Source organism: Stegodyphus dumicola, chromosome 3, assembly GCF_044657685.1.
Source record: "Stegodyphus dumicola isolate Sdum_Otavi_A_Nest chromosome 3, ASM4465768v1".
Taxonomy (NCBI): Eukaryota; Metazoa; Arthropoda; class Arachnida; order Araneae; family Eresidae; genus Stegodyphus; species Stegodyphus dumicola.
Window position 1 is genome coordinate 33691614 of NC_140770.1, and position 25908 is coordinate 33717521.

The 25908-nt window shown below is 29.1% G+C and overlaps 1 protein-coding gene across 13 annotated transcripts in view; it reads left to right on the plus strand.

The window, feature by feature from the left end:
• Positions 1-25908, plus strand: part of LOC118194695 (plasma membrane calcium-transporting ATPase 2-like) — a 472379-nt gene that overhangs the window by 405724 nt on the left and 40747 nt on the right. For all 13 annotated transcript variants that reach the window (XM_035365870.2, XM_085812726.1, XM_085812727.1 and 10 more), the window contains 5 exons: positions 5260-5454; positions 7960-8151; positions 9982-10195; positions 13650-13861; positions 14102-14392. In XM_035365870.2, the coding sequence (XP_035221761.1) occupies positions 5260-5454; positions 7960-8151; positions 9982-10195; positions 13650-13861; positions 14102-14392 (1104 nt within the window). The remainder of the gene's footprint in view (positions 1-5259; positions 5455-7959; positions 8152-9981; positions 10196-13649; positions 13862-14101; positions 14393-25908) is intronic.

Here is a 25908-nt window from a genome sequence, read left to right on the forward strand (position 1 = left end):
CACAAACTGCTTACCGCGTTTTTAAGAATTGCACATACACGGTATCATCCGTGTATACGTCGATCTATTTTCACTTAAAAAAACATCCCAGAATTGCACAAAAATGACATTGCGCACACTCTTGACTTTATCCATGTACACTGCTAAAGTCCTACCTAGTAACATTTATTGCCTTACCAAAATGTCGCCAAACTACCTGTTACCATATTCCAAAGATTAGCCCTTTTTTTAAATTTTGGACAACTGGTTCATTAATTAATATTTAATTTTAAGTGATTCTATGTAAGAAAAATATGCATATGGGAAGGAAATTCCCATACATATATATTTCCCATATTCCAGTCAAAAAATTTCTCTTGTAATATTTTAGAACTTTCAGATTCACATCTGATTACATCAGGAATTTTGGTAGCTGGCTATAAATTATGTCAAGCATTTAAAAAAAATATCTGCAGGCATGTCCTCTCATGACCTTGTAAGGCCCCACACATAAAATTTTATCTTAAAATATTTCTAGAATTCTTCGATGGTTTGATGGCCGTACTGTTGCATCAGTTTTTAAAAAAGGTACTTTATGTCTGCATTTCAGTGCATGGAAAATCTGATATGCATTGGCTGATTGATGGAGTTACAGTTTAGGAGGCTTCAAATCTGTAAGTTAAAGGAAGAACATAATTTGAGATGTTGACTGAATTCCTTGAAACCTAATTTTTTCTCCTTTTCCCCACTGCTATGCAAACAAAAGAAAGTCAGTATGAGCAACATCTCACTCCAAATAATATGTCTTCAAGCTTCACTTATTGTTTAGGTTAGGTAGAAAAATGTTATTCCCCTAAATACACACCACTCGAGTGCTGAAAGAACAGTCCTAGTTAAAATCAGTACAGTGTCAAGCAATGTTAGTGGCATGTTGTCAGTGAACTACAGGGACTAGCCTAGTTCCGTAACATTTTATACATTAGCACATTCAATTGCATTTTACCTTACATTCAAATGTATTAAAAGGAACACCACTTTATCACTTTTGAAACTGAACGCCATTCAAGTGTGGTAAGGTTTTCACGTGAAAGAGGGATCTCAAATTGTATTGGCTCTGTGCCAGGAAAGATTAACTTCTTTTCACTTTTCTCCTTCCTGCTGTAGGCATACTGTTAACTACTGGTGACAGATCATAAGGAGTCTAATTTTTCTCATGATTCTTAAAAGCAAATTTAATTTAACTGTTATTGCTATGTTTTAGTTCATGAAAGAATTCTAAGTGAAATATATTGATGAAGTTGTTTCAAGTATGGAGAGGAAAGTGATAAGAGGAAACTGTTTTTCATGCAGAAGATCATTATGGAACATATTCTAACAAACTCTGAAGCTATTTTTTTAACTGTGTGCTCATCAACTGCTATTATCACAATCCTATGGTCTAGATCACTTGTCTACCATATTCTTTGGAATAATATATTTTCAAAAGATTCAAAAATAATGATAAAAGTTAGATTAACTCTGTATATTCTCATCTGTACAGGTATGAGACATTATACTTGTCATTCCAAAGTGGAATGCAGTATGAAATCTTAACTTCAAGTGGCCATTATCCCTACATCTAAGATCAACAGACAAAAAAAAAAAAAAAAAAAAAAGATTAAAATTATAAAATATATGGCCCTCTTTTTGCAAATTCTACGAATGGAGAATATGACAAGAAGAAACAGAAGGTTGTTCTTCTTTCATAAATATGATTATTCCCTGGACTAACTGAGATTTCTGCATGTTACTTTCAAACACCTGCTGGCTGGAAAGTCGCTTTGTGGCTAATAACAATGCATTGATTGATATTGTATTAATGTCAGCGAGAGTTGCACTTTCAACCCTTGAGAGGCTAAGTCAGAGCCGCCGCTATGCATTTTGCCCTGTTGCAGTTTCTGCAAGTCCTAAATTATGCTATTCAGTACATCCCTAAATTCTAAAAGCGTTGTTGCTCTTAAATTCTATTATCCACTGTTTTTCCTAAATTCTAAAAATTCTGATACCCAGTGCGGCTGCACCTGCTCCGACTCTGACTGGGGGAAAGCATTTTTTTATCTGACTTAAACAAAAGCTGCAGTGTTGCCCTATCTACATGTGTGCTCTACAAAATTTAAAATGGTGTTTAAAAAAATCAAAAAAATTACAAAATCTGAAATTTCTAAAGTTCTCACGATTATGGATCTTGGACTTTGTACTGTATTATATAATTTTAAAATGATTAATAATAAAAATAAGTAGTAATCTGTTTTGCTGACCTTAAAGATTAAAAAAATTAAATTAATTAGATTAAAAAAAAATATTTATTATAATATGATCACTTTGACTTCCTTCTTTTTTTATATAAATTTATTAGAGCATTTTAACCATTATTGTACTTATTAGTCTTCATATTCATAATGCAATAAATACTATTATGACCACTACTTTCGTATAATTAACACTTCTGAAAGCATTTCCGAGATCATAAATAAAAATTACTGAACTTCACCTCTCTGAGATGACCACCACCATCATTCATGCCTTAGAGAGGATTATAATATTTCTTCATACGTAATCCTCTTAAGGGGGGGGGAAACATGGCACTGATCAGTGTATGTCATTGGCCACAGTAGGATTTTCCAGCCAGAATTGGTGACCATTTTATTGTGAAGGCACCTAATTGGTGGCCCCCGTTACCTCCTATGAAGAGAAAGACACATCCATGCCTTTACTGGGATTTGAACCTGGCCCTTTTGGTGTCGCAGTCAGGCTTCCCTAACTACTATACCGTCTGGGCGGCAGTGATTAAAAGCGACATATAGTAAATCTCTGTTAGTCAGAAGAAAAATTTCTTTTATTTTACGCCAATGTTTTAAGCATTTTATTTTCTATTCATAAACTTTGTAAGGAAAAAAAAAAAAAAAAAAAAAATTCTCAAAACACATAAAAGCAATTTTTTATTGTTACTGGTCTAGAGGTCCAGATATTAGATCATTCTGGACATTAGACATCCAGATTTTAGACTTCATACTGTAGTTGAATGTTGTAGTTTCACTTGAACATTCAAGAGATATGTTAAAAGTTTATTTGCAATTATCTTCCTCAAGATGAGGGCATCTGGTAAAATTCATAACATGTTCCATAAAGTAGCCCATCAAATTTATTCACTTCTTTAGTCATCTTCCTTAAACTTTCTGTACTCATTTCTGCAACTTCCTATAGCATTACACTGATGAATGTGTTTGTAGTGATTGTCAACTTTAAATAACAGCCATCAACTAGGAAATAGTTAAATCACTTGTAACTTCCTGTGTATTTTAGAGCATTCTTACATAGTGTTTCTTGAAGCATTTTTTTAGTTATGTGTATAATATTTATCAGAAAATTTCATATGCACATGTTTTTACATCATCTTTATTCGTGCATCATAAAAATATAAATTTGTGCATAGCAAATGTAATGTTAGGAGCTATTCACAGACTAAAATGATTTAATTACTAAATATTGTATGCTACACATTACTTGTATTTGATGCATGCAGAACTGTGTCCGGCTGTATGGGTATGATCTTAAGTGATTAGAGTGTATTTGCTCAGTTTTGCAAACTTCTGGATATTAACTCATGTGTATGATCATCTGTTTTAAATGCCTGAAATGGCTTTAATGGTATGTCTTATGGCTTTAATGGTATGTCTTATGACAATGAGGTAAATTTTGAAAGAAAATTGATATATTATTGCATTCTATGAGTTCGTGGATTTGGAGTGATTGATGAAAACACTTGATGAAGAATGAAAACACAATTTATTAGCCGGTATTACTCTGGACAGCCCCATAAACACATTTACAGTCATGAAAAAACTATGACAAACACCCTGAAACAATCAGCAACACAGGCTATAATGGTGAAGACAACTTCACTGCAAAACACTAGAGTGCAGCTCCTGACTCGGTTCGCTCATTTTAGGAACTCAACGTATGCTCAATTCAGAACTCTCGATGCTCTAACTCGTGATACGCTGCTACTCCACTTACGGGCAGGGTTTATATAGCTTTTGGCCTGCCTTTGGGAACATTCTGGGCTAAACCGGTAAGAATTCATTCTAGAATGTTCGCCCGTCGATGGCATATTATCAATTTTGTTGCCAAATGGGTGATCTCATGCCAAATCTAGCAACATTGCCTTCCCTTGTGATTTTCTGGCAACCCTAATCTGCCTTGCTGGGCATTTCATAACAACATAATGTTTATGCAATAGTATGATGTATAAATTGATGATTCATTTATTGCAAGGTCTGCCAAACCAAGGTATTAGACTACAAGAAAGTTGTCATTAGTTTTTAATCATTCAAGTTCATAGATTATGCATAATGGAGAATAAATTAATAAATATGTAATAGTGTATGCTATTTTTACTTTAATGAAGTTGCATTTGATATGTATAATGAAGTATTTTATCAATATCATTGTTAATTTTACTTAAACTTTACAAAAGGGCATAAGGGAAGTTTTTAAAATTTTATTCATTGAGATTACATTACTTGTATTTATTGAAATTTATAATTTACCCATTTAAGTTTTATTTTAATGAAGTTTATTTGCAAATAGCATTTAATCAATATAGCATTTAAATATTTGAATGTTTCTAACAAAATTAATATTAGCTGCAAAATCTTGTTTAGATTTTTATCTTCCTTTTTTCTCTCTTTAACATTTTTATTAAATTTAAAAAGATTAAAACTGTTTTGTAATGATGAATTGTCATTTTAAATATTGAGTGTTAGTTTTGGAGAATGCTTAGTCTTGCAATATGTTTTTTCTGAATCTTTTGAGCTTTACAATGCATGCTTAAAATTTATGGTTCTGATTGTTTTGGAGGGAATGGAGAAAGTATCATCTCTATGTTATTTTAAATAGTATGTTAAACCCCTACTCTTTATCTAAATTATTGTATTTGATTTTAAAGTTAAAATTTCTCTTACATTCTATATGCAAATATAGAAACAAAACGTTTTTAACTTAATCATCTGCAAAAATTCATTTTTTGACACAAAACCAGCTGTCTGCTTTGTAATTTTCTTGTTTTATGTTTTGAGTATTTGTAATCATTAAAAAAAATCAGCACCAGTGATTAAAATCATTCTTAATTCACATAAATCAGTTAGTAAGACTCTTTCTATTTAATGGATTGTTTAATTAATGTTTTAATGAATTGATTATTTTTTAACTTACTGTTCATAAAGTGACTTTTGTTATTAGTTTCAGCAACATTTATTTGATAAAGTATGGCCAAGACTTAGGGTGTTAGCAAGATCTTCTCCTCAGGATAAGTATACTCTTGTGAAGGGTATTATAGATAGTAAATTGAATCAAAATAGAGAAGTTGTGGCTGTAACTGGTGATGGAACTAATGATGGGCCTGCACTAAAAAAAGCTGATGTTGGTTTTGCTATGGTATGTATGATATATTGTTGCTTCATATTACCAGTTATGTATTTTGTTTACACTACTATTTTTCTTAATTAATTTAACAGGCAAAGTCCTGCTGGCTGAGTTTCAGACAAAATTCACTTTCAGTATTATTTGAAGAACTCTCATGGCATGGCTTTGAACATCTGGATAATCCAAAAATCATTCACATTTTAGAGCTTATTTCAGGTTTGGAAACAGAAAGAAATCTGTTGAAGAAGATCGTGTACTACTGTAGGTGATTAAGAGCTACAGCTCTTCTATGGGTCATAAATTGCTTCCTGTTGAAGGCCAAATGTGGCCAGAAACTATCATGAAAAAAGAACCATGAACTAACTTATAGCATATTCTGGATTGCACAATGAATCCTTTGCAATAAATTTTCCAGAACATCCTTTGTATGTGTTAGCATTCATTATTGCTTTTTCTAGTTGAAATTTTATTCACTTTTTCTATGTTTTCATCACTACGAGAAGCCATAGGCCTACCACATTGAGCAGCATCTTTAGCGTCTTCATCCATCCTAAAAACATTTAAACCATTCATAAATGCTCTTAAAAGATACAACTTCATCTCCATAATTTTTGTTCATCTTGTTTTCTTAGGCTCTTATTGTAGCTAACAATATATCAGTGAAACTCCTTTTTTGTCTTCACAGTTTCACTGAAATCATTTTCATTAGATGTAACATAGAAATAGTAAACATGTTTGTTATGCAGATTTTAATGTTTTTACAAATAGGAAAGCAATTTTTCTGCGATTCTGTTTAATCACTTTAATAAAATCAGTTTTTATTTTATAACATTGATAGTTTTAAAGATGTTTTCCTACTACTTTTTATATACATGTTAATCCTATTTCATTAATAAAGTACTCTGTTTAATGATTTCTTGATAACTGAACTGCTACTTTTTACAGTATAACTATTCCTTTATCATATTCTCAAAACATTTAACACTTTTGTGATTTTAGCCTAAAAAATTTTTTTACCTAAAGAAAACTGTAACGTGTGTGGTGCAAATAGTAATAAGAAACACAACCATATTAAAAAAAAAATGGTGATTATTATTACTTGATATAGTGACACTAAATGATATAAAGTTGTTTATAGAAAAACAAAGATAAAATTATTTAATCAATCAACATAAATGTCATTCTTCATCAGAATTTCAGTTAACACAAATAAATGATAGATTGTTTCCTCTCACATATTTAATGTGAACTCACATTTGGCAAATTAGGCACTCCATGCATTCTTCTTCATCAGAGTTGTTAGCAACTTCCTAACTTAAGCGGAACCACTTTTCTGTTTCAAAGTCTGTATCAGAGTTCAAAATCCTCTTTGCCCATTTTATCTCATATTTCTTTTTAGAGTCTCTTTTTTTAACCTTTTCATATCCCTAAACTTTTTCTTCTTTTTATCATTTATTATTAGTTATCTCTTCATGTTCTTTTTCAGATGTATCTATTAGGATGGCAATTTCCTTTTTGCATTGGCCTCTGTAAGACTGCTTCCAAGGTGAAGCTTTAAGGAGAGGTGTATCTTTGAGGATGAAAAATCTATTTTATGTTTTAGGAAAAAAAGCTAAATAAAAAAATGTAATTTACATATTACTATTCACAGAAGGTCTGTGAATGAATCAAGAACTCGGGGCAATTTATACCATGCTACAACTTGCCCCATTGTATGTTTCGGACATTTTGTTAATTTACAAAAAATATTGCGATTAATACAAAAAATTAATCAGCAGCTTGAAACTTAATATATTGATAAAACCATTTTAAAAAAGACCAATTAACTTACTTTTAATCAAAATTTAGCAATTCCCCCCCCCCATAAACTTGCTAAACGGAACATGTGCATATAACCTTGAACTGCCTGTTTCAGTAGGATATTGACTGTGAATAAGGCCCATCATAAAAATCATGTTTAGCACTCAGAATTTCATTCTGATAAAAGTTTTTTAAAAAATTGTGCAATGCATGTGTTGCTACTTACCCCTGTTGCAACTAGCCCCTAGCTTCCCTACATAGTATTTAAATTCCTAGATTTTTTTAAGAACTAATAAACTAATATTTATTCAAAATTTGGTTGCAGTTTATAATTTTTAATGATTATTTTTGAAAGAATTAGTGTTAATTATCCAGTTTATTAAATTTAATAATATAAAAAAAAGAAGCATAGATATTGTGTTAAAAATCTGGAGCAATATATTCTTTATTCTCTGAAAAATTTATAAATAGCAGTTTTGAAATTACACTTTTAAAATTCTTTCAGGCAGGAAATAAGTATTTATTTATTTAGGTAATATTCTTTGTTTTCTTGGATTTTCTTTACCTGTATTTTCGTTAATTTTTTTTATATAATTTGTTATATAATTTTTGTTGCACTTTTTTATGTAATCCTTTTTGTAATACAGTTATTTGCATATGTTGCAGAGATTTAAAAATATTTTATCTCTTAACTTTTTACTCATATTTTTTTCCCAGGGTATTGCAGGCACTGATGTTGCTAAAGAAGCTTCAGACATTATTCTGACTGATGATAATTTTACAAGTATTGTAAAGGCGGTTATGTGGGGTCGAAACGTTTATGACAGTATTGCAAAATTCCTTCAGTTTCAACTAACTGTAAATGTTGTTGCTGTTATTGTAGCTTTTGTTGGAGCATGTGCAATTGAGGTAATATCTATATAAAATGATATGTTGAAGTACCCTATAGCTTGCTTTCATGCAGTACATTTTATGATTTTCAGTTTTTTTTTTTTTTTTTTTTTTTTTTTTCATTGATTATTTAAATGAAACTGTCAGGAAAATTTATTGATAACCATTTTTTTTATCTGATACTTGAAGTACAACTCAAATTTATTAATGCAACAAGAGAAGCTTTATCAGAGAAATGAGTTAGTGGCTAAAAACAGTGTAGGATTTTGTATTAAGTTAGTAGTTTCTCGACATTATCAAAAAATGCATATATGTTGCTATATATTCCTATATATGTATCTCAAATATACACTGTATGTCAATAAATGAGAATCTTCAAACATGAATATACACTGCTGACCATGCAGAATGCAAGACCATGAAAATTAAGAGATATCAAATCTGTAATGAATTGGCAAATAATATAAGATACATTAGTGAAGGATAGATTGACTTGAATTACAGCTTTGTTCAACTAGTGGAATATAAAGAAATCAATATTTTGTGTAACTATCTTCACTAGCAACAGTTGTTATGATACAACTCAGTGCTGAATAAAAGAGAGTTTGAAGATATGCTTGTGGTATGTCACTGTATGTTTTTTTCTAACATTGTTAAATTTCATCTGGCATCACTAGATCTCCACAGATGATGCATGCTAGGCCACTGATTTGATAATCATTGACCAGATATGTTCTATGACATAATGGGAGAAAGGTGGACTAAGACAGCAGTATAATCTGTTGGACCATGAACAATTGTTGATCATTGCATGCACATACAATGCATATGTTGCGGAATATGGAAATGACCATCTGGGTATTGCAATTAAAATCAAGATTTATCTGAAAAGGCAGTATCATATTAAGGTTTTCTTTTGAATGGATGTACTGATACAGGTTATTCTACAACAGCCTCTAATTCTTATGGTAGTTATCTTAATGCTACTGTGTGATCTCTAATTGCCATGTTCATAATGTGCCTGTCCTCTCGTTCCTAACTGGTGCAATCATTCCTGTTATTCCTCTCTTGCATCTTCCGACTCCATATTCACATCACTTTGGCTTAATTGTCCAATACAATTACTATTTCCTTGGAATAATAATCTGCTGTCCGTATAAATGACAATTTCTCCCTTTGTCAAACCCAGAAACTCTTTCAAATAACTAGCTTTTTTTTCCAGCAAAGCATGCTGCAGCTTCTTAGACATACGATCTCAGCACATAAAACAACCTACTGTTATTTCTTTTTCAGTTTGTTTCTATGTGGCTTTACTAGTGTATATGATTTATATATGCATTGCAATGCTTATCATTTATATGTCCTTTCAATTTATATGCAGGGTGCAAATTTCATGGTGCACCTTTATGATGTAGCTTTTTCAGGATACTATAGGACCAGCAGTGTAAATAAACAACAACAAACAAACAAAAAAAAAAAAAAAAAAAAAAAGTACTGTTGATTCCTGAACTCCCACCTCCCATTATAGAGAAGTGCTTATAAAATGCTTTAGTTTTATAGTAAATATAACATTGTATGCTCAGTAGCAATACAATATTATGATGTTAAAATCACATTGTAATGCTTTTGTTGGGTTAACCAAAAAATTTAGTAAATAAACTGACTGATCAGATTCTAGTTCTTATGCAGAAGGGTTTTGCTAGTAAAAGATAACAGCTATATTCTTTTCCTATGACTCAATATGTGTACTGCCTTATATTTATCACATTTCTTATGGCTTCTTATTTCTTATGGCTTAACATTTCTTATTTGTTATTTGAAGCTTTTATTTATTTATTTTTTATATAGGACAGTCCTTTAAAAGCTGTTCAGATGTTATGGGTTAACCTTATTATGGACACTCTTGCTTCCCTTGCCTTGGCAACAGAGATGCCAACACCTGATTTGTTGTTAAGAAAGCCTTATGGACGATCAAAACCTTTAATCTCACGAACAATGATGAAAAATATTTTAGGTCATGCTATTTATCAACTTGCAGTTATATTTACTCTTCTTTTTGCTGGTGAGCATGTTCTTTTATATGAAATTATAATTTTCATATTAATCTTTATTATTTTGTTGTATTTCCACCTAATGATTTAGAAATTATCCTTTTTTGTTGCTGACATATTTTTCTATAGGTCTGTACATTTTTAAATTATTTTTATTGCATTATTGTGTTACTTACTTATTTATTTATTTGTTTTGTGTTTGTGGCCACATACATTTTTGTATAATTTGTAACAAAATTTAAAACAAAAACAGAACTACCTTACAAGACTACATTATAGTGATTGCTCTTAGCAAGCACACAATAAAAGAAGAACTTAATAATACCTAGACATAGTGAGTTTGTTAACTTAATTTAAAAAAATTAAAAAAGGAAAGAAAGAAAGAAAAATTGGAGAATTCTTGGCATTGCAGAGCAAACTGGAACTGCTCTCCATGTATGCATTAAGTTGTTTTAACCTTAAAAGGAGTTAGAGAAGGAATTGCAGAAATTAATTTCATGAAATGTTTATTTCTGCTCTCTCTTTTAGTAGGTAAAATGCCATATTTCTGAAAAAAAAAAAAATTCAATGCTTTTTTTCCAGTAACTCTTGATTCCTTACAAGAAGGGGGAAGAACTCCACAAACTAATCACAACAAGGAGAAACTTCAAATATGATCCTTGAATTTCAAAACCACACAAATTACCACCACCACCACCACTATGAGGATAGCTGATGGCATTATGCATTAGTGGATTACCAGATAAATACATTTTCATAAAGTTGCACAGTTGATTCTTCTCAAGATTGGGTGGATAATATGATAGTACCAATAATAGTAATAACCATTTTTGTAGAGCTCGGGACATAAAGGTAGATAGGTTTTTATTTCTAATGGCTAGGCAAAAAATTACCAGGAATTAAAACTTTATAAACAAAGGTTATAAATAGAACTAAGAACAAAAGTACCGAAGTGATTGCCTAAAGAGTGTTCTTGCCTCCGAGTACCTCGACCATTTTGTAAGACCACGAAGATCCCCGCATCAAAGCAGGTGGTTCCTGTTCATTTCTTCTCCAGAATCACAGAGTGGGCAAATAGGATCGGTGGAAATGCTTATGCGGTGCAAATAGGTGGTAAGGCAACCATGTCCTGTTGACAGACAGAAAGCCCCAACTGCATTGCATCTTAGTTTTAGTAGCAAACAATTCAGTGAATTTTCAGATTACTTATAACTCTGATATTTGCTCAGCTTTTATTGGTGCAGTTCAAAGTCCAAGATCCAGAATTTTCGGTAATTCGTGGGTTCTGGAATTAAAATTTTTTTGGAATTTAGGTTATTAATTTATATCTAGTTAAATGACATGTAGAAATTTGAAAATTACAAATATGAAATAGTTATCTGTGAAATAATATGACATTAATGGAATCAAAATTTACCGAAAAAAGAAAAAAAACTCAAGCTTAATGTGTATTTAGCTTAATTAAACATTTCTTTCAATATAAGTACTTTAGTGGTTTTTTTTTTTTTTTTTTTTTTTGCGTTGATACTTTTTTTTTAGTTTTATAAAGAAATTTAACTTTTTGTTAATGTCAAGACTTCTGACTAAAAATTATTAATTGAAATCTTTTCATTCTCAACAAAATTTTGTCACTTCTTCACTATCAATGGTAATATTTTCTCTATTTAAAACCATATACTACAGATTTTACTCTTTTTTAACTGTACATTGGGCTATTGTAATTGCAATGAAAACTTTAACTATATATATCATCATCATCTCTTTTTTTTTTTTTTTTTTTATTTCTTCATATATTCCATAAATAAAAAAATTTTTTCCACCTTTATAGCCATGCCAGATGGCATTCATACTATATTTTTTTTATCTAATCATAAGTCTTTTTTTATGTTGAAATGGATTTTCACGATTTGGGATTGCTGAAAGATGTACAAGAGACATTCTGCACCAAGAAATACTGTGCTTGAATAAATACTTCATGAAAATTAAAATCTGATTTTAAGAAGAAATGGCAATATTTCCTGGATTTAAGACCATACTACAGATTTCATCATTCCATTAACTGGTTAATCATATTGGAGCATAGATTAGGTTACTGCACTGTGATGGAAGATTTCAGTTATATCATCTGCATTTAACATTTCTTTACATCCTTCAGTCAGAAAATTTTGTTTTTTACTTTATATTTATATAGAAACCTCCAAATTCAGGGCTATTATCATCATAATTCAGTAGCTTACTATAAACTATGCCAAGCACTTTTAAAAATATCTGTAGATACTTTTATGCGTGAAACTACACCACGTGATGTTTTATACTAAAATACTTGAAGAATTCTTAAATGGTCTTGCTGCTCAACTATTTTAAAAAGGCTTCTTTATATTCATTGGCTGATTGGTGTACTGTTTTAAGGAAAGTGTGAAATAGCTCTTTATCATTAGTAAAACTCTAATTTTCCAAGGTTAATAAATATAGATTGAACAAAATAAAAAGTTGAACCAAATCAGAAAGTTAAGGTAGAGCACAACATCATTCCACTTCAAATAAATATGGGTCTTTGAGCTTCAGTTATTGTGTATAAAGCTAGATAAGGTAGAAAATGTTGTCCTCCACAACCATTAAGTGGTCAAAAATTTAAATGTGGTTTGCTAGCTAGCAGGTGTTTAAAGGAAAAACAATATGCAAAATGATTCAGTACTATGACAAATATTTCTTAGCAAAACTTTACCAAATGCAAAAATTAAGAATATTTTGGTTTCTTACTTTTTTAGTGATTTAAAATTCATTCTTATAAATAGAAAGTTATAATAACAAAAAATAAGGAGTAATTATACAAATCTAACTAATAATTAATCTTTACATATAACTAGCTGTTCATGAGCACATCCAAAATGCAATGTGAAACTCCTAAGGTTAATAGACCTCTATAATATGTTTAAGATATATAATAATTAATTCAGTTAACTGATTAGATTAATTACCCAAATCTCAGAAGTTTATTATTAATATGTTAAAGATTTATTATAATTAATGCATCTAACTATTTGGATTAATTACCCAAACCTCAGGAGTTTATTATGCAGTGACTGGTGGGATTATGTTGATTATTTTTGTGGCGATTCTACATAGTGTGCTAGTTTCCTCTTAATTAATAAGCCATGATTTTTTATGAGTTTTGGTTTAAATGCTATTTTAAATTTGCTGTATATTAAAGTTTAAACATGATATCATTTTGGATAATGTGAAAAAAGGAGATTAAGGAAGCTTTATATTAGAGCTTATAGGCAGGCACTACTTTTATAACCTTTCCATTGTTGATGTTATAATAATTGCAGACCTTTTGTACCATAATATAAAAATAATAATGTGCAAATACTGTCTTATTTACTTTATATTAATTTAAAAAATAAATGGAAATTTATTTAAGTACCTTGAACTTTTAACATAGAAATTTTTCTTTTATTTTAGGGGATAAAATTTTTGATATTGATTCTGGATTGAATGCTCCTCTTCATGCTAAGCCTTCTGAACATTTTACTATCATATTCAACACTTTTGTGATGATGACTCTTTTCAATGAAATTAATGCAAGAAAAATTCATGGAGAGCGAAATATATTTGAGGGTTTATTAACAAATCCCATATTTTACAGTATTTTAGTCATCACTGCTGCAGCCCAGGTATCTCTACATTGCAAGTAAAATATAAGATTAAATGAAATTTCTTCATTGTTCTAAAAGCTGAATTTTATGCACAGTCCTTGTAATTTTTTATTTGTATTAATTCGTTGAATGCTAGTTTAAAGGATTATTATAACTAATGATTACATAAAGCTGACATTGTAGTGTTGGTAAATATTAAAAAATTATTTTGTTTTTATTAAGTTACTCATATTTTTTAATAAAATGAAATATTTTTAGGTGGTTATCATTCAATATGGAGGTTATGCCTTTTCTACTGCTACCCTTACCATTGATCAGTGGCTATGGTGTGTATTCTTGGGATGTGGTACTCTAGTTTGGGGGCAGTTAATCACTTCTATTCCAACAAAGCGTATACCTAAGACTTTCACGTGGGGCTCTGGACCTCCTGAGGAAATGGTAGGAAGTGCATCATTTGTAGAAGATGGCAGCAGTGGATCTCTATCACAAGATGTAAAAAGAACTGGACAGATCCTATGGATCAGAGGTCTAACACGTCTTCAAACACAGGTCAGTGGCAAATGCATTTTTTTAAGTTTTTTAAAATTATTTTTCAGAAAATTCACCTATATTTTTTTCATCCTTAAGATTTATGTTTATTATTATTTTGATGTGTACTTAACAGTTTTAACTTGTAAATGATAAGACTTTAAAAGCTGAAAGAGAATATTTATTTTATTTTTTTTTTTAAATTTTATGTTCTATATTTATTTATTTATTCTATTTTTAGTACATTTATACCTATACATTATAATGCTTATATATATATATATATATATATATATATATATTCTTTGCTTCATTCTGCATCTGCTCAGTTATTTCTATATCATTTTTAGTAGCTTTTCTCTGAAATTCTTCTAATGCTTAAATGCTCTTATATAACTTATCAGCTGAAATCTTTTGCTGTGGTGACATTGTTTTAATATCTCATACTTAAAAATTAATTATAATGTAATTGTTTTATAAGTAAGCTTACTTTCTTTGCTAGCTTTGAATTTTATCTCATTGTATATCATTTTTGTAAAACTTTTTTTTTCTGAATAGAATAGAAAAAATTATCTGAATAGAATATTATATTATTATTAGTAAATTTTCCAATTTTTAAAACTCCCCCCCCCATATAATTTAATCAAAAAGAATATATAAAAGTAATTCTAAAGGCCTTTTTATTACCACAGGTGTAATTTGCTTGCTTGAATTGTGGTTTGAACTTATGTGTGTGTGTGTATGTGTAAGATAAAAAATATGCAAATCAAAATTATTAACTTAAAAACCCTCTTGATTGCTATTCTTGCTAGTATTAACTCTAAACTGTGGCATATCTGAAAACTAATTCCACATTATATTATCTTAAAACTTCTGCATTGCCTATAAATTTTAGCCAATGAAATTAATAAAACATTTTATTGTAAATACTGTTGTAACCCAAATACTGCCCCCCTCTTTCACTGCCTATCCTTGCTAGCTAAAGGACATCTCTTGCTTGAGTGCTTTTGTTAAAAATGTAATGCACCGTCAGCAAAATTGTGGGGTGCGGATTGGCCCCATTGTGAAATGCAACAAGTAATGAAGATATTTTTGAAATATCAAGTGATTTTGTGTTTCTTCAAAAGTTCCTGTTGTCTTCTGCTACATAATTGAAATTTTCAGTGATCTTCTAATCCTCAATCCACTTGCAACTGCAAAATAATGTCTTAACTAGTCAAGCACTCATCTCTCATCAATTTACTGCATGGAACTAAATCTTATCATCCCAGTTTAGTTGGCAGGATTTGAAATGCAAATCAAAATTATAACTTAAAAAGCCTCTTGATTGCTTATTTTTAATTTGGGTAATTTGGGTTTTACGTAATTGATATTTTCAGTGACCTTCTAATCGTGAATCTACTCGCGACTACAAAATAATGTCTTCCTTAGTCAAATCACTCCTCTCTCATCAGTTTACTGCAAGGAACTAAATCTTATCATCACACACACACACATATATTATTATTATTATTATTATTATTATTATAAGGGCACAGCCCCCGATCCTCCTAGCCTGCACAAGACGGTTGTATGATAAAAAAATGGGAACAGCCATACATATATATATATATATATATATATATAACCATATAAATTATTTTTTCAGTATGTTTTATTCTCAAGATTACTGTTTGGCATATATCTTAAATATAGCTAATCTGATATTCCTATTAACATTATTGCTAAAACATTAGTTTTTAATACTAAAATACATTTAAATTTATGTTGTATTGATTAATTGTTGCTGAAGCAGACATGTATTCAGTAATTCAGAGCTATTTTTTACTCAAGTAGATATGTTTAGTAATTCAGATAATTAGATAAAATAAATAACTTACCAAAGACTATTATGCTGTCAAAATTCAGCTTTTATTTAGCGTTAATTTCATTAAAAAAAGGTGCTCAATGCATTTCAAAAGGCAATAGATTCCCTTACATCAGGTGTAACAGTTGTTATAATTTTTATACTGGCATCTTATAAGGCACTTATTAAATTAGCACATTAGTCAGATTAATTTTTTGTCATTGTGGATAGCAACCCATTGCCCATTGAGATTGATTTTGTTTTGAAAGTAAAGCTGATATCTGTTACGCTGGTTTTATCTGCCATTTATATATGGCAAAATGGGGAAAATGAGAGAAAAAGAGAGTGGGCTATGGTAGAGGGAAAACTGATTCTTCTTTCCACTATCATTAATTAACCTGTACATTTATATTCGGACTATAGACAATTCAAAATTTTTTACATTTTTCTGCAGCAGGCTATTTATTAAAACTTTTTTGCCATTTCATTGTATTTGTAATTGTTTTGTATTGTTGGGAATTTTTTAAGTTATTTAATTTAATTAGATATTTCAATTATGTTATATTCAATTTTCTTTCAAATTAAGTGTGCAATGTCACCACTGGGAAGCTTTCTTGCTCTTGTACTTTTTTGTTTCTCTTTCATTATTTTTATGTTTAATACTCTATTTCTTTTTACCACAGTAACATCGTTAGAATTGCTTTAGAATTAATGCTAGATTGTCATTTACTTCTTTTCTTTGCCATATATACCTGAATTATAGATAGCATCTTGATGTATATGAATCTATTTTTGTACTTTGTTCCTTTCATACTAATGACATTTGAAATGTACTGCTGGCAGGGCAATATTGTTTAAGTAATATTTTCTGTTTTGCAACTTGCTCTATTTACAATTTACAATTATGCTGCTTTCTTTAATTTATATAGCGTTGTTATCTGATAAATGTTTGATTATTTCGCGTGTCTGTGTATTCTTATATTATATTTGGAAGAATTTTTATCCTCAAACTTTTATTAGGTTATAGTCATTATCTCATGAATTATTTCAAATAATGCAATGCTCTTGTACTATTGTTTTTAAAGGCTTCTTATTATATATTGTTCAGATTATTTTTGAAGAGAGAAATTGTTTTCTAGTTCATAGGTATGGCATTATGTATAAAAAAACAAAGAAATGATTATTAAAATATGTTTTTATCCTTCGAAAATAATAAATTTTATTTTTATAACACTGTAATATAAAATTAGTGTAATCAAATTCATCTTAAAATATTTCATGGGAATAATGATTATGGTCTTGCTTTCAAGAGCAGTTTTGTATCCTTATTTTATCTCCCATTACTTATAATTATTTATTGAGTATTAGAAAAAATATTTTGTTTGCATAAGTTATTTTAATAATATCCTTTTGCAGTTTATTTTTCTGATATTGGTTTGTAAAAATTGCATTGAAATTTGCCACCTTTAATCTTAATTACAGTGGAAAGCTTACTCTATATTTAAAAACAGTTTTATAATTTTAATGCAAAAGCTTTATATATGTTTAATGTTAAGTAATATTGAAAGTTAAAAGCCAGACTTTTGAATTATATTATTTTTAACAAACTAATAATAATTAAACAAATAATTAAATAAAAATTGTAAATTTAATTTATTTAATTTTTATATTGAAAAATAGCCATAAAGAAAATACATAATCATAATTTTTAAGAGTTCTTTTAGTATTTTTAAATATATGATGCAAAAATTGCATCGTTTTTACAGAATTTTATCCTTAAACAATACTGTTTAATAAATATTTGCTATTTACAGAAATCTGACTTTTCATATAAGACTTTGTCAGTTCTTAATATAGCAGGTTGTGATTAAAAGTGATGTTAAAAATTTCTTTCTTATTACCTTACTTCTTAAATCTTGATAACAAGTTTCATGTCAGAAGAATTAAAAAAAGGCAATGGAGGAATAGAATGTATATTTTTTCATTTAAGAAACTGTATTTATCTGTAAATCTTATTATTGATCTTAAGTACTGTAGGAATATTAACATAATTAGCAATAAATTACTTGCTCATTTCAACAATGATTTTTGCACATAAAATCAATACTGATAAGGTAAAATTAAAGTAATTAATATTTATTTTTCTATAAAATAAGGTTCAAGGTGGTATCATTATCTATGTTCTACCAAAGTGCCTCTTTTAAAAGTCAATTTTGTGTAGAACACTTTTGCATGTTCTATATAACTTGATGTAATTGCATGTAAAATTGTTGAAAAATTTTTAAGTGTTCAAGTATTATTATCATCTTATATAAATCAATACACTTTATAATTAATTTGGCACATGGCATGATCTTTCACTTTCCTTTTTTCTTGCATGTTTCATATTCACAGAAGTGCAAACATCAGCTTTTAATTTTCTGTTTTCAATTTTAAGTGGGGCAGAAATGGGTTCTAGTTCAGTTATAAAAAAAATGTATCCGAATTTGTTGCTAATGTGTTGAAACATTTGAAATTTAGGAAGCATATAAAAAAGAATCTGATGGGAAAATTTATAATAAATTATTTATTTAGACTCTATCTATACTATTTTCAGTATATTTTCTGAATTTAATGACTCAGAAAAGCTACCATCATTTCAAAAAGGCTTCTCCCACCCTGTTTTATCACATTAAGTGTGTCCAATAAAAATTTCCTGTTGTATACTGTATTATATATAGTTCCAATAAAAACTTCCTGTTATATACTGTATTGTATATAGTTATCATTGAATAGTGTAAACTAAATAGTGATCCAAGCATCATCCTGGTAACACATATTTCCAGCCTTTTGACAAGCAGTACTTTTTAGAAATATTTGTGTAAAGTTAATATTTCCCTAGCAGTAAATACTTTCATTTATGCAATAGTTTGCTTTATTATTCATACTCATAATTTAAAGAGCATAAGAATGATTTCATATTTATTGAAATAACAGCATATAAAACAGAAATAATACCATGTATATAAAATAAATAAATTGCTTTGCCAAATAAAAATGAGTATCCCACTTCGAATGATTGCCATCTGTTAACCAATAGGCTATAAACAATTGAAAGAAAATGTTCTAGATTTATGTTAAATATTCTGAAGGATTTAAATTTTGTCTGCAGATTAAACTTTTGATAAATGAAACTTGAATAGTATAAAAGTTAATAACATATAAAATTCCAACAACAACAAAAAAAAAAAAAAAAAAAAAAAAAAAAAAAAGTTATTCAAGGAATATAAAAATGAAAATGTGTAAAGTTCAAATGAATGAAATGCATATAAAAATTTTAAGAGAATAATTATAAACAAAAATTGGAATTTACAGTATAAATGAAATTTGTTGTCATTCATTACAAGTATTCTACTTTTGAAATGGCAATGGCTCCCATAAATGGTTCTCAGTGCATAATTTTTGTGACCAAAAAAATAATTGCTTTTATACTTTAAAATTACATCATTCATTCATAATTAATAATTATAATAATAATAATCTGTCTACAATGTCATAACAAATTTGTAGTTATAGATTTGCATATATGCATATGATATGGCTATCGTGATTTTGTATTCCAGTTTTAATAAATTAGCTACTAATATTTTACCATAACTTCTAATTTTATAGTTTACATTATCATTTTCAATTATATACTTATTTCTATTTTCGTACATGCAGTTTCTAAATAAATGCCATATCTATGTCTGTGTGAGTAGATTTTTCATGTATTGTTTACAGAAACAAAATTATTATAAATCTTAACAAGTAGCTTAAGAGGGTTAAGCAATGATTTTGAATTGGCTTTATTAGCTGGAAACTGTGTAAATAGAAACTATGAAATACTCAGAAAATTATTATATTGTTGATTGCTGTGTCACAGAATTGTTTTTGAAATTTCATTTCTGAGTTTAATCTTTTTACAGAAATATAAGTGAAGGTAGATTTATATGAAGTTGTCAGATAATAATACATTTTACTTACGTGTTGTCTGAGATGTTTGGAAAAGAAAAGAAAAAAAAAAAAAAAATGCTAATGCAAGATAGAACTATCTCTTGTTGTTCTCGTGAATATCAATTCTTTTGTTATGCTTTTATATTATTTTTACATTATATTTGTAAAATATAAATGAATTTCTTTATTCTGTCAAATAAAGAGTTTTAATTTACTTGATTTTAAACTTATTAAATGTTCAGTTGAAATGCTTTTTTGCAAGTATGGTTCTCAAAAGTAAATACTATTACTTAAAATATTGCTATTAAAATTTCATATTCTAATGGTTTAATTCCATGTAATTAAAATCCACAACTGTGCCTTTTGTACATTTTTTTTTTTAAAGTTTGGTTTTAAAAAATTGCAGTTTGTTAATGTTTATGCATAAAGCTGTTTATATATACAAAATAATGCACTTTCCTAACTAAGAATTTTATAAAATATTGCGCATATGTCCTGAGCAAAAAGTATTGAAATTAATGCAGTAACTCTATTGAAGATCCTGTGTAAATCACATCAGGCATGTGTTATAATATGTGGTGTAATTTTGCAAAAAGGAATTATTAATTTCCTCTATGTTCTCAGTTTTCATCATAATAGTTTTGTTATTTTCACACAGTCATAAGAAATTTTTTTAAGAATTGTGAAATGAAAGTCTTATGAATATTATGGTAAAGACTTCAAATAAAAATTGCCACATACATAATGTGAAAAAAAAGGAGATATTCAGATTGAAGGCAATTGCTGTGTTGGAGCATTTGCTGTAATGCTGCATACTGCAAATATTAAGTTGCTTTTTAAAGAGAGACATTAAAGTTTGTCTTCTTTGGCAGAGATAGGCAGCAGTGGTATTACTACAAGTATCTGTTAGCTCCTCCATTGAGAATCATAATACTAATATTATTTTTTTTTAATTGAAGTAGTAAAATGTGGATAGTGTCTGTAGAAAATATTTTGTTTTGCATTTGCTTCAGGAAAAAAATTCTTCATTATTGCATCAAATTCAATTTTAATCATTTTTAGTATGAAAATGTCTTTACTAATGTGTTAAAATTAAGTATGTGATGTAACTGGATGTTTTTGGTTATGCAGCAAATTGTTTAAATATTATGCCCATGCTTGATATGACTTTGACAGAAAGGGCATCAGAAGTAACAAAGTTTCACTTAGAAGTTTTCTTGCCACATCAAATTTTCCAGGTTAAAATAAGTATATTAAGGATAATTAAATTTATTAAATTATTTTTCCTTCTAGAGAAGTCCAGATAATATATTTCATGGTTAAAATAATATCTCATTTTATAAGGTTTAAAACAAGGATTAGCATGATTGTGGTGGATATGGTAGCAGTAATAATGTAATTTCGTGTGATATGTGCAGTTTGCTAAAAAGAATCTTAAAATATTAGTTGTAGTAAAATCAGAAAAAATGGAATAAGAAAAAAAAAAAAAAAAAAAAAAAGAAAGAAAGAAAAAATAGAGTATTAGTTACTTGAAAAGTTTTAATTCCTTGAAAATGTAATGAAATATGAAGAGTAATAATATGGAGTTTTGATGTACTCATTTTACATGAAAATTGCAGCATTTATTTGCTAATAATAATGGTTTTGTGCTTAGCCAAAATATTATTTTTATGTGATAGAAATAGCAAAACAAACTGTATGATTTGAAAGATCTTCAAAAGCTATTATTTATATGTCTGGTTTTCAGTTTTTATTTAAGTTTTTAAAATTTAAACTCAAAATATTTCCTGGATGTTAAGATAATATAATGTTTTGTAGTTTTGAAATCTTCTCAGAGAGTAATTTTTTTTTTTTTTTTTTTTTTTTTTTTTTTTTTTTTTTTTTTTTAAGGGAGGGTATGAGAAATAACTAGGTGAACTTTTAAATGAAACTTTATATAACTACCAAACATTAACTTATTTATGTCTGTTACTCTTTTAATCTGCATGATGTATTTTGTACATTAACTGCATCAATTATCTTAATATTATGGTTATTATGAGCTACTACCAAACTGAGACTTATAATTTACAACTATGCTTCATTTCTTGAAAGCATCATTAGCATGCAAAGTATTACTCTATCAAAATATGCATTTAATGGAGCTTTTCAATTTTTCCATATTTAGAGAGTTTCCTTTTTATACTGTATAAATCTTATTTTAAATAAAGGAAGAAAGTACTGATGGATTTTATTTTTTCTGAGAAATCTTTGAAAAGGATATGTTATAATTGCATAAAACTTGTATAAATAACTATGCATAGATTTTCTTTATTGACGATCCTCCACTCCAGTTTTATTAGCTGTTCCTTGTAATTATAAGACTATTCCCCCATAGTATAAGATTTCTTCAGTATATAATGACATTTTGCCATTTTTCCTGTTCAAAACTTTGTGTGTGTTCTTAATTAGTGCTATCTTTAAAGTGTACATTATGTCATTAATAGTTATTTTCACTCCAGATTCAGCCACATTGTAGTTCATATACTTAAATATCTTAAAAATGGATCTTGAAGACTGAATCTTTTGCATCAAAATTTAACTATCACATTTATTGGTATCAAGATCGGTTACTGTAGGTATCTGTATTTCAAGCAAAGTATCCTTTTTTCTTTAAATATACGGAGGTGAATCTAGAAAGTCTTTGTCCCTATTATTTATCATACAAAATAAGGTACATACATATAATTACAAATATATGTACTATTCTACGTACCTTACACTATTTTTCCACATATGTCCCATACCGATTCAGAGATTTGTCCCATCGCAGCACTAAATTTGAGATGCCTTTGTGGTAGATTTTTTTCTGACTGAAAATAGACTACTGACCACAGTTGGACTGCTCTCTTGGCTTTATCGTTGCATGTAAAGCACTGTCCTGCCAGAAATTTCTTCAGCGGATCAAAAATGAGGAAATCACTAGGGCCAAGGTCGAAACTCTACCAGATAAATGACCAGAGCTTGTTAGCAAATTTGATTGGTACCTCGCATTGCAATGGAGGATAATCATGTTATCATCATCAAAACTCCCTCGGTGCTTTCACCTAATGGCAGCCTGTAGACGTGACAGTTTGAAATGATAATTGTCCTCATTAATGGTTGCACCTTGTGGCATGAAATCCAGCAAGAGCAGTCCACAGCGATCCTGAAAGATTGTTAACATCACTCTCCCAAACAGATGGCACTGAGCGGAATTTTTTTGCCACAGGCAAATTCGGATGTTTCCACACTATGCTCTGCTGCACCGATTCCAGCATGAAATGCATTATCCACATTTCATCACCATTAACAATGTAATCCAGGAAATTTTCACCCTTCTCGGCATACCATTACAAATGAATCAGTGATTCACTTGTCTTTCATCATATCATCAGGCTTGGGCACTCATCGAAATGAAACCTTCTGGTATCCCAATGACCAGTGAATAATGTGATAAACACTGCCGTATGAAATACCAAGTTCTTCGGAAATATCTTTGAGGTGCACAGACCAATCTACTTGCACCATTGCATCCACATGGGAAATTTTTTCATAGTCAACGATGAATGTGGATTCTTTGAATACTTATTGTCATACGAGTCTTCATATCCTTTTGTGAACTCATAACACCACCACCTGACAATTCTCAGAGTGAGACTTTTTTTCCCATATTTGGGCGGTATTTCCCTAAGGATTTCGATGGGCATTTCCCTCTTGCTCCATAGAAAACTAATCACACTTCATTGCTCGACACACACATCCACAGGTAACTAATCAGACATCAATAGCATACATGTATATATGAAGCACAACCACCATTTTCAGCAACACCATGCCATGGAGCTACCAGCAGATAAAGTTTGGCTGGTCAAAGAAAGGCCCACCGCTGAGAATGGATAGGTTAACTTTGTGTTTACAGCTGCAGTTTGGCTAAATAAAATAGGGGCAAAAACTTTCTGATTTACCTTCATATATATGTAAGATACAATAAAATACAATGGCTGCTTAAAAAAAAAAAAAATGGCGACTTCAAAATTAACATTCTAAATTTGATGCTCTCCCCCCTAAATTCATCTGTTCTCCCAAATTTGAGGTCATTCCAAAATTACATAACACTGCTTAAAACAGGTAACTAAAACTAATATTGACCAATCATAGCTTAGACTACTCTCTGCACCTATGAAGTATAAATACTGAGTCACAAGCACTACGCTTCCCTTTTTTCTTGACTTCTGCCATGCAAACAATTCCGTGCTTGAAATGACATTGTAGCTTTTTATCTGTGTGTATCAAAATTATTTGTATTTAATTATGATCAAAAAGTAATTTGTCTGCCAAAGAAATAATTTTTGATGTGCCTAAAAAAAAAAAGATGGTAATACGCCGAAATTAGTTTTGTCAACGTCTTATTCCTGCCTTATCCACCCAGCCATGTCTACAACCGGAAGTTAAAAGTACCGGATTCATGACTGCGCACTTAGTATATTACATATATATGGATAAAAAATTACACATAATGGATAAAATATATAATGCATTGAAATGTAAGCTATATGATTTGTATACGGTCAAAGTAATTGGGAAATCATTTTGAATAAAGCAGAAATAAATATGTTTTAACATTAAGCGTTATTAAATATATAGAAGCATTTAGATTATTTTAAGTTTTAATTTTTATACCATTATAAATATATTGTCAATAGATCGTGATGTAAAATTTATATAATTTACATTTATTTGAATTTAAAACTAAAAAAGCTACTTTTCACATGAATGCAATATAAGTTTTATCTCAGTGGTTATTTTATAATATTTTTAAGGTATCTGAATTTTCTCATTCTAAAAAAAGGTCTAAAAATTTTTGCATGAAATAGGCTGGCATCCTTTCCAAACAAAAATATGAAATTTTAAATTCCCCATGTAAATACTGCCATACTGCAACAACAGATCGAATAGCAAAATCCATATGCAATTTTTGGAACATTACCTGTTATAACTTAGTTTGCTGTCAGTTTGAAACTTATGATGAATACTTACTCAGTAGACATGCTGTGTTATTGATAGTGAAATGAGATGACTTAATTTACCAGTCTTATTATCTCCATTTACTACATTTTGATTTATTTGAGCTTTTGTTTTCTAATGTGAAATTTTAAATTTCAAGTCCTGTCAATTAGGCAATTGTGTAGCTTCATAATTGGCAAAAACTGGTTTTCATTTCACAGTGTAAAGTAAGGAAAAGGCTGAATGCATTTTTAAAAATGCACAACAGTCTCTTTTTCTCAATAGCAAATTATTCTGTGAAATAGTTATTCATTTGTTTATCAAATCTGATATTTTTATAGTTACCTATACATCTGAAAATATTACAGAATATTATTTCATAGATGCTTTTTTGAGTGCAGTAATATTGGAATGCATTGAGCAGATTTTTCTTACTCTTTTTCTTAATATATCTTTTCATAAGCTGTTGATTTTTCTGTAATCCATTTTCTGTTCAAAATTGATGCTGCTAATATCTAACACTTTTTGTAAAGCTGTTAAATGATCTTATATTTTCATAATGGTAATATTTATGTAATTATAAGCATTTTATGAATTAACGGCCTGACTTTCTAAACTATAAAAAAGTAATGACTAACAATGACCCAAATTAAAAATTTATACATAAATACATAAAGTAACTTCAGAAAAT